The sequence below is a fragment of the Sesamum indicum genome, linkage group LG6 (genome assembly GCF_000512975.1).
Source record: "Sesamum indicum cultivar Zhongzhi No. 13 linkage group LG6, S_indicum_v1.0, whole genome shotgun sequence".
Lineage (NCBI taxonomy): Eukaryota > Viridiplantae > Streptophyta > Magnoliopsida > Lamiales > Pedaliaceae > Sesamum > Sesamum indicum.
Genome location: NC_026150.1, coordinates 7,860,815 through 7,870,881, shown reverse-complemented (window position 1 = coordinate 7,870,881; position 10,067 = coordinate 7,860,815). Strand labels below are relative to the sequence as shown.

Below are 10,067 nucleotides of genomic sequence, written 5' to 3'. Positions count from 1 at the left end.
TTTAATTCCACGCTTACATAATTGATTTTTAAAAAACATATTTATAACTTTTCAATTGCTAATTTTGTAATTAATTACAAAATATAGATTGTAACTAAATTTTAAAAATAATTTTTTTTTAAAACATACTTGAGTCATTTTGATTTGTTCTGTTGTGTGTATTTGTCTTGTATGTATGTTGTATCATGTGGAATGTGTTTATTCCCCCTGGTTGTGTGGTGGAGGCTTTTATTTAGCATGAAGGATCAAGTAATTTGGGCTCGCGTCTATTAGCTTTAAACACCATGACCTTTGATGATTAGTTTCTTAATAATTCATTGTTGAACATGTTTCTAACCCAATTTAATTAATCCAAAATAAAAAAATAATCTTACACTCTCGGACCAATCTATCCAATTACAATGCGACCCAAATTTAACTCGACGCTCATAATTTAATTTAAGGCCCAAATTTGTTATAAATTTTGGTTTGAGACCCAATTATTAATTAACTCATTTTGAATTTTTAATTGGTATTTATTCTAAAATTTTAATGTCAAAAAACAAAAATACTTCAAACTCTATATCATTATGAATGATCATCGAATTACAGATTCACAAACCCAACCTAATATCCAACAGGTATAATATTTCAAAGGGCACAAGAGGAAACCAAACAAAGCCTTAAATTTGGACAAAGTAGAGTATATAGTATGTATTTGAATGTGTGTAACAGGAACACGTAATATAGGTTTCTGGTACGTTCCATACGATGAAGACACCAATATTAAGTAATTAACTCTAACTTAACCACAAAGAAAAAATTAAATTAAAAAACAAACATTTGGAGAAATCTACACCTTAAAATGCGGACCCTCGTAATGTCGACGTCCCAGATTGAATCTCCCCATCCACGCGCACGCTCTCCTCCGGTCGCAATTAATAAATTGCACACCAGAATCTCATTTTCTCATTCCCACTTTCAAGATTCATTCATTCATTCAGTTGTTACACACACATCATCATCATCATCATCATCATCATCTGCGTGCATCTCTACTCTGTATAAATTTCCTCATCCGGGATGGCGGATCATCACAAGGAAGAGGAGAACAAGGGCGAGTCTTTGATCGACAAGGTTACTGACAAAATGCACGCCCATGATTCGTCTTCATCGTCATCGTCGTCGTCTTCGTCGGACTCTGATGATGACAGGAAGGCCCGGTTGAAGACCAAGGTCTATCGCCTCTTTGGCAGGGAGAAGCCTGTCCACAAAATCCTCGGAGGTGGCCAAGGTACGTTCAAAGAAAGACAAATATTATTACAAGCCATGATCAGAATTTTCAGTTTTTGTTGGATTTTGATATGGAATTTTACGAGTATATGAATAAGAGCGTGTTATGGATTCTGATTCGTATGTTGTTGGGTTCTGTGGATTTTGCAGTTTAACAGTCTCCTTTTTTTTTGTTATTAATTTTGATTGGGAGGAGGATGTAGCCTGCCATGGTGGTCATTTCTCGAAATTTTTGCCTTTTTGAGATGTGAAGTATGAACGTACTTCTAACTTTGCCATTTTTGGATATTGCAATTTTGTGTGAGTATCGAGAATATTATACTTTCCATGGCATTCTTAGGATCATTACTATCTTATTGTACTTCGCAATCTTTTCGGTATTAGACATTCTATTTTCTATTATTATATGTATCAGGGATTGTGTTATGGTCTTTTCTTCTTGTTCTCATTCCCTTTCCTTTTTTTTCTGTTTCTGTTTTTTTTTTTTTTTTTTTTTTTTTTTTTTTTTTTTTTTTTTTTTTTTTTTTTTTTTGTGTGTGTGTGCGTGCGCGCGCCCGCAAAACAGTGGAAACCGTTTTTTGTTTTTTTTTTTCTAGTTGTTTAAATTTGGTTTCATGAGATGCATCTGTAATTGGGTTCTGTTTGTTTCAATGGATGCGTGTTCTGGTACTGATTTAATATGGGAGCACATAACATGGAGCTTCCAATCTGAAGTTAGAATTGTACTTCTTAGTCATTCATTTTTCCTTGTGTTTTGCTCTTTTTTGCACTTCATATTTTTGGGATTCTTGATTATTTGAGATAGATCTAAGGTAGTCAATTGAATAAAGTGCATTTATTAATTTACCAACAGGATGTTCAATTCAGTGTGTAACTTTGAGTTACTTATTCGTGTTTGTGGAGCAAGAACTTATGGTTCATTCATAGCTTTTGGTTGGGTAAAGTTTGAAAGGTCTTTGTTTTCTTGGATATAAGTAGTCATTGAAGGGTGTGTTATCATGTTTAACTTTGTGTAAAACATCACTGCTGTTATAATTTTAGCTTTTGATTGCGTAAAGGATGATAATTTCTGCTTTGGTGGATTTAACGAATAACATATATCTGTCTGTTCAGCTTTCTGAGCTTAGAGGGCTGTGATACATTGGTGTCAAAAAAAAAAGGGAACATGAAATAATTTTATAAGACATCAGTATGCTATGTATGATGTTCAAGTAAAGATGTATGTAAGGTAGTAATTCGAATGTTCTGGATGGTCAGGTGCCGATGTGCTCCTATGGAGGGACAAGAAGGTGTCAGCAGGAGTGCTAGGTGGGGCTGCTGCTCTCTGGTTTTTGTTTGATGTACTCGAATACCACTTCCTGACGTTGATCTGTCATGGATTGATCCTTGGGCTGGTTGCTATGTTCTTGTTGTCAAATGCATCAACCTTTGTCAAAAAGTGAGCTACTGTCTTGTTCAGCAGTCATCTATTTTGATAGTTATCATTGTAACTAAATTATCTTTTGCATCTATTGTCTTTCTTTGTAGAGCTCCACCACGCATTCCAGAAGTTGTATTGCCAGAGGAGCCTGTTTTGAAGTTTGCATCTGCATTGAGGATTGAGATCAATCGAGTCTTTGCAGATCTGAGGGATATCGCATCTGGAAAGGACTTGAAGAAATTTCTCTATGTATGTAGTTTCTGTTCTCTAACCGAGCTATTAATCATTGATGCAAGCATGTTACCTGCTTTCAAACTGGGAAGTAATTTCTATTGTTACTCTAATTCTCCATATCTGAATGATGGGTGGTTGTCTAAATTTTACTGTAATTTTTAATGCAGCGAACTAAAATTTTTGCTTCTGATATGTCCATTTCAAGTGATACTAAGTACATTTTATGGCATAATTTTATGAATGTACAGCTATAAGTGAAGTCAACTGGTGCATCACCAGAGCTTCTCCTGCACAAGGATTTTGTATTAATGGATTTGTTCTTTTGTCCTGTGCCGTTATGGAGCAGGTAATTGGTGGCTTGTGGGTGTTGTCAGTTGTTGGCGGTATCTGTGACTTCATGACACTGATCTTCTCAAGTAATGTCTAATCACAGATGATAATAACTACTATAAATTTTCTCCATTGTGTACTGGGTTTTAATGCAAGTTTCATTGGTTTCAACAGTTACCTTGCTGCTATTCACTGTGCCGTTCCTCTATGAGAAGAATGAGGACCAGGTGGACTGTTATGCTGAGAAGGCAATAGCCGAGCTCAAGAAACAATACGCCGTGTTTGATGCTAAAGTTTTGAGCAAGATCCCTAGAGGGCCATTGAAAGATAAAAAGAGTGACTGAGCATATCTCTAGAATTGTCTATTTGTCGTAGATAATACAGTTCCAAGTTCACAAGACAGTGTGGTAGGATAGAAATTCTATGTTGCTTTTTCTTAGGATCTCAGATTGTCACCAGGATTAGTCTTGGATCATTATGAGACATCTCGGTGGATATCAGCAGCTGGATCATCGATGATCTTGTGTTTATGTGACTGCGTAGAAAACAGCATCATCCGTTGCGTATCTGTGAAGTGTAATGTTTTGCTTAATGTCCAGTTCTAGCAATAATTTATATATTTCCTCGAGTGAAAATTCTCGGTCTTTTCTGCTTCATTTTGAGCGTATAGATGGAACTTGGAACATGTGTTTTTTCCTCTTCAGTGCTCTGCGTTCTATGAAGTTAAATGCATCTGACTCTAATCTCATAGATGAGCATAAAGGTGCACAATGAGTTGGGTCAGTCACAGACCGGCCCGAAAAAGTTCAAGACAAAACCAACCTATTATTGTTTATGGCCGGTCTTGGGCAATTCTGGGTCTTTAAGTTGACCTCAATTGGGTTCATTTTTAAGTCACACCCTCAATTGGACAGGGTCGAATCAAGCATGTATCAAGTTCAAATGTGCTTGTTTAATTTTTTTTTAGTGATATTGAGTTTTTTTTTATAAATAATTACTTAAATTTATAATTATTCTTATAAATAGATAAATAATAATTTTAATCACAAGAAACTTTATATATAAAAAAATAATAGTTAAAAATATATAAAAACCAAACAGACCCGCCTCAGGCTAGTCTAGGTATTGATTCTTGAGACCTGAGTTTGGGTTGAATCAACTCATTTTTTAATTGGTTGAATCCAGTTTTGGGTTGGGTTAGTCCAACCTGTCCCACTGTTCATCTTAAGATAAGCAATTTGTTAGCTGCTAGTCTTGATGAGAAAAATGGAGTTATCATCGTCGATATTATCGTGTATAAAATATTTTAAGCACTGAATGCTTCAGATATGACATCAAAGTTGTAATATTATGAACTAACAACCTTCTAACAATAACATAAGATAGCAAAAAAATCTATTTTCTCATTCAGGTGTAAAATCGCTGACCAAATTCTAATCAAATGATTATATGTTTCTCATAACGGAATGCACTAAAGATTGAGTTTTAAGCATTACACTCAAAATGTTTTTCAGGTAAATTATTTACGACTCGATAAGAATAGTTAGTTACATAACAAGTGTTCAATTTAAACAAAATCTTATTTAATAGTCTTGGAACCGTAGTAGACTTGTAAATTATTTATCATGTAGACGTATTATTCTTGGATTCTACATTCTTTTAACTGAATGGGGGTGGGTGTGTTCTTTTCCTTGTATAACAAAGATACAATATGTAGTAGTGTCACAACCCCTTGCAAACGTCAGGATGGCCGAGTGGTCTAAGGCGCCAGACTCAAGTTCTGGTCCTCGTGAGAGGGCGTGGGTTCAAATCCCACTTCTGACAATTTCAATATGCTCTCTTTTTCCTTACCTTGAGTTCCAGTTAACAGAACACAACACCTCTGAGACGCTCACTAATTTGTTTAGTACTTCGAACTTGTGGGCTCTCTCTGACTCTTATTTATTTTAATATCTAAAAAACATGTTTGAACTTTCACTACTTTTACTGAACATAAGTGGGACCTGACCAGCCTTGCAGCTCGGTTTTTCATTGATTTGTCCGATTGTATGAGCTAAAGAAGCCAGACGTGATTAAAAGAAGCTTGGAAAGTCTAAATCGTGTGGCTTTCCTTTTCTCTTTGCCTACAGAAGAATTTTAAGACATAAGGAGAACGAGAGGAATTTGAGGAACATTCGTTCATTGTTCCATAACTCGGAGTTTCTAGTAAAATTTACAACTTGCACTACAGATGATTGACCTATTCAATATTACAACATGCAGATTACAACCTCATGTAAATTTCTGTTGGTTCCCATTCCTCAACTGGGCCAAGAAACGAAATGGCCAGGTTGTTTCATGCAACATATTATGCAGGACTGATTCTACCCGATCAAGGATTTGACTATCGCTTGTGTAATAATACTGTCTCTGCCCTATTCTTCCATCTCTGCTTGGGATTTCGAGGTCAACAGGCTACAGATTATGAACTAGTATGTGAAAAGAATACAGGTATTTCATTTCATCAAATCCAAAAATACGAAGCCGTTCCACAGGCTGTGCAAGAGCATGGATGGCAACAGATTCCTCGATCTCGCATAAGTTACACCCATCACGACCCCAAGAAAAATTAGTGGTAACATCCTTTGTACATTAAAATGTGCCAACGCAAAGGCAACTGAGCTGACTAAGATTGAGCACCACACAGGCATGTATTTAGTCAACGACGGCAGAAGAAAACCACGGAATACAATCTCCTCCCACAGAGGAGCACAGACAACAAGTACAAGTGCGTAAAGAGCCATTGCAATAGGATCCCGTGCTAAGATTGACTGCTCTACGCTGGAGAGAGCGACAGGAGTAGAAGGTAAGACAGGCAGCAAATCCAGGTTGAATTGTGAGAGACAGTTGACTAATGGAAACATGAGACATCCAAGCAAGACATCGACCAGCCAATTGCCTTTTAGGCTAAATTTGAACCAATCAGATGGAAGGGGACGAAACCGAGACAAACAGCGGTGAAGAATTAAAATTCCAGCAAGGCCTTCAGTTACATCTGTTAGAAGGCTGAAGAAAGCTTGTCCTCTAAAAGTTAGTGATTCCCTACTGAAGCCAACAACATGAGCTCCAAAGGGGATCATCCATGATCCCACAAACCAGAATGACACAATCCAAAGGAGTGTTACCTACATCACCATAATTTTAAACAAAGTGAAAAAAATATGTTAGTATCACCATTTTTTCTTCTTTCACTTGACACTAACATTCAAATGAGTTTATACTACTTTTACAAATTTCTGGCAAAAAGGGTTTCATAAACTTAGATTTATGTCATTTATAAGAGGAACCTTACCTGTAGGATGGTCTCTGCAGTCCATGGTACAGTCCACGGTCTCCCAATTACTCTAAACAGAGCACCCACAACCTGAAAAACAAATTTGATAAATACTTCTTTGATATATCCATCGCTTACACTCTTATTATATTTGGACATCCCTTGTAGTATTATGTACGCGGCATTCAAAAATAGAATTTTAGCATAAGGAGTTTTGGAAACTCTTTTTCTTTTTTTGTATTCATCTAATGTGTTCTTTTTCACATGTTAAGTTGATCATCTTGAAGCTCCCCGTCCAAATATTCCATAAAACATACATTTGTGGGTAGTGATGTACTATTCAATTTCAAAGTGGAAATAAGGTCCAAATTTTTAACACTAGACCTTGCAAAAAATGCTGCAGAATTTCATTATATCCTTTTCCATTTGCTTAGGAAGATAGGAAAAGGAAAATGACAATGTTATATGATTCTTCATGCAAAAAAATACTGATCCGCGAAGCCTTCCAGCAACAGTCATATTTTCTAACCTCAGCAGAGTGGCTATATGAGTTTTCTCTAAAAGAGTTACAATAAAAGAAATTATCTGATCCGTAAGAAGAATTCATATCAACTAATATTTTATCCTTCTACATAATGAGAAATAGTTACTCATTTTGCAACATGACCAGGTAAGAGTAAGATCAGGCTGCTACATATGTTAGGATATTACACATCCATCCTACCAACGTGTCATCATCAACAACAGACACCAGACGACTACCTTCAAGAACCATCAGACAGGGAAATGCATTCTAACCTCTCTAAGAGTTGTCGCCCAATTTCTTCTTTCAGAACTTGTTCTATTAACATCTGCCTTCTCTGACTCATGCAGAAGCTCCTCAGCAGACTCTGGATTTGGAGTTCCAGATGGAAACTCTTCATGCCGAAAGCATGAGATTTTCCACTTCTACAACACAGAGAACAGAACTCAACACCAGAATATATATAAAATGCCAGTTAGATTCACAGAGATACCTAATATCATGCATAAGCAAATCATAGCCATTCTTAAAGAATTCACCATTGTGTTTGCATGTTGCCTATGATCTATCATTGGATTTTTATGACTAGCATCAACTTACTTCTAACATAAATAAGTAACCTATGGAGATCCAGTTTTGTATTTTTAATACTTGAATAATTTCACGTTAAAAAACACAGTAAGGTCGATAAATGCATCAATCCACATGTAAACAAATAATTTCAGAGACACATAAGTAAAATCATATGACTAATAAAACCAAATCCTTATCTCAGCTACTTGTTAGATTCGACTACAACAATGAATCCAAGACTAGTACCCCAAGCATACGCAACTAGAAACGTAGTCATATATTCCTATAGATTTCCAGAAATTACTTACCTTGGTTGAGAACCTGTGATGAGTTTCGAGAACCCGAAAGGTCAAGGCAGGAGCAAAAGGCGATTTAGAGGTAAACCTCGAAGGGCTAAATCCAGGACTTGAGGCTGAGAGGTGAGGGCGCAGAGGTAGAGAATGAATGCAATTTGAACTCAGCATCAGATTAGTCTGAGACTGACTAGTAAAAGCCCTAAATTTCGGGACAGATAAACAGATTGAAATCATGGGTTTGATGCATTTTTCAAAGCAGAAAAACCCTAGTTCATCCCCAATTTGTTTCTGAATTCTCTTATGTGGTGTTGAAGTTGATGAGAGGATTCTTTCTTCCCAAATTTTTATGGTGGGAAGAGGAGATGTATTTTCATTTTTCTGCTTTTTCTTATATAATTATTATGCAACTTGTATTTGTCTTTATAGATCATTATTACAAATTTTTACTTTTAGGGATTATTTTATTTTGGAGTAAATTATCCTAACACTGTTTGTTTTTACAGTAAAATCTCTAAATATTAATAAACTTTCTAAAATAATAAAATTTTTCGGTCCCAACTTGGGCCTTTGTAAAAAATCATCAAATTCGATAAGATAATAAAATAATAATTTTTTGAAAAATTCTTTTATAAATATTAGGTCCCATTAAAACTTTAAATTAATAATTCATAAATATTACAATTATAAATATTATAGTAATTTACTAAAATATGAAGTCTGTAATGTTTTACGCATTTGATCATTCATAAATGATTTTGACTTTTAGATGAAAAGACATAGTTGGGTGTTATAAATTATTTTATTATCATATTGAGATTTATGTAGTATATGTTTCATTCATCATGCATGAATATATTTAATTGGTTATAATAGTTATTTAAGTGCAAAAAAATAAATGTAAACATGTATATTTAAGTAATTCCAATGAATTGATACATGTATCTATGAATATAATAGTTAATTGTATACAATAAATTGATATTATACATGAATATATTTAATTAGTTATAAAAAATTGATTGATGCATGAATATAATCAATAAAATATATATGAATTCATCACTTATTTTCAATACATGTGTACTAAATTTGCTGAATTTAAAAAGTCTCTCTTTTAATTAATAAAATATTAATTTATCGATAAATTAATATATCTCTAAATTAATAAAATTTCATGGTACCAAGATTATTAATTTATAGAAGTTTTACTGTATTTTTTAATTGATTTATCATTTTAATTCTACATAATTACTTTTGAAATTAAAGTTTTATACCACTTTAACCTCATCCTTGATGCTCCTTTGAAATGAGAGGTCTTGGCATAGAGTTGTTTCAACAAGCTCAACTTTTGCATCTCTGTTTCTTGGCATAGAGGCCTTCATCAATAGGCATTGGGTTCCATGTCCCCACAAATTCAGCTCAATCCAAGTCCGATCATAGGCCCTGCAATCCTATATCTCCTGATAAACGTGGTCTTTAGATGATAGGATTCGTTTATACCTTATCCAAACAAACTCTTATGCATACGGACAATGTCTTGATAGGGCCAGATTACGTGGCGTGTGACAAGTTGGTTTGGGCTCAGTTTATGTGATAGTCGTACAAGGCCCAAGATTAGGGCTTGGGCAAGGTGAGAAAAAGGTCCCAACTCTAAGAAGGAGATAGCCTATTTTTAAGATTTCTTACTAGTTTGACTTAAATCATAGACGAATTGGTTGCTATAGTCCCAGAAAAAAATTCTAATTCAATTTTTTTTTGATTCAAATTAAATTTGATTGAACCTAAACTAATTATATAATCTGTATAATATACTTATCATATAAATATTGTACAATTCAAAAAAAGATCAATCACATAGTGAATATATCACACTTGTTTTATGATTTGTTTTGTTCAGCCAAACCTAATTTAAGTAAGAATTCCCTTCCCAATAAGATGCAAAACAAATCATAACGACTACCTTTATTTATAAGGTTTTTGAAAAAAAAAGAAAAAAAGGTAAGGAGTCGCTATTTTATTTTTAAGATTTACACAAATTTCTTTTAAATTAATTACAAATTTGTCGTTACTAACATCTTATAAGCTCTGGAATCTTGTTCTATCAAA

At 34.4% G+C, this 10,067-nt stretch overlaps 2 protein-coding genes and 1 non-coding gene across 3 annotated transcripts; 2 read left to right on the top strand and 1 right to left on the bottom strand.

Annotated features, from left to right (window-relative positions):
* LOC105164041 (reticulon-like protein B2) lies at positions 900-3,912 on the top strand. Its single transcript, XM_011082590.2, has 5 exons — positions 900-1,273; positions 2,530-2,710; positions 2,800-2,941; positions 3,273-3,342; positions 3,431-3,912. The coding sequence occupies exons 1-5, from the start codon at positions 1,063-1,065 to the stop codon at positions 3,598-3,600; spliced, it is 774 nt and encodes a 257-aa protein (XP_011080892.1). The 5' UTR covers positions 900-1,062; the 3' UTR covers positions 3,601-3,912.
* Positions 4,997-5,080, top strand: TRNAL-CAA. Its single transcript has one exon. It is a non-coding gene; the product is annotated as a tRNA-Leu (tRNA).
* On the bottom strand, positions 5,419-8,348 carry LOC105164040. The gene is made up of 4 exons (XM_011082589.2): positions 7,974-8,348; positions 7,368-7,517; positions 6,588-6,659; positions 5,419-6,420 (listed from the first exon to the last, which is right to left on the bottom strand). Exons 1-4 carry the CDS (start codon positions 8,193-8,195, stop codon positions 5,752-5,754), a joined length of 1,113 nt encoding a protein of 370 aa, XP_011080891.1. The 5' UTR covers positions 8,196-8,348; the 3' UTR covers positions 5,419-5,751.

Bases quoted from the DNA above. Each gene is read 5' to 3' on its own strand.
- LOC105164040 (XM_011082589.2), bottom strand. From the start codon at position 8,195: ATGATTTCAATCTGTTTATCTGTCCCGAAATTTAGGGCTTTTACTAGT. The intron at 7,518-7,973 runs GTAAGTAATTTC...TCTGTGTTGTAG, and splicing joins ATCACAGGTTCTCAACCAAG to AAGTGGAAAATCTCATGCTT. The intron at 6,660-7,367 runs GTTAGAATGCAT...TTTGTTTTTCAG, and splicing joins GGGCGACAACTCTTAGAGAG to GTTGTGGGTGCTCTGTTTAG.
- LOC105164041 (XM_011082590.2), top strand. From the start codon at position 1,063: ATGGCGGATCATCACAAGGAAGAGGAGAACAAGGGCGAGTCTTTGATC. The intron at 2,711-2,799 runs GTGAGCTACTGT...CTTTCTTTGTAG, and splicing joins GCATCAACCTTTGTCAAAAA to AGCTCCACCACGCATTCCAG. The intron at 3,343-3,430 runs GTAATGTCTAAT...TGGTTTCAACAG, and splicing joins CATGACACTGATCTTCTCAA to TTACCTTGCTGCTATTCACT.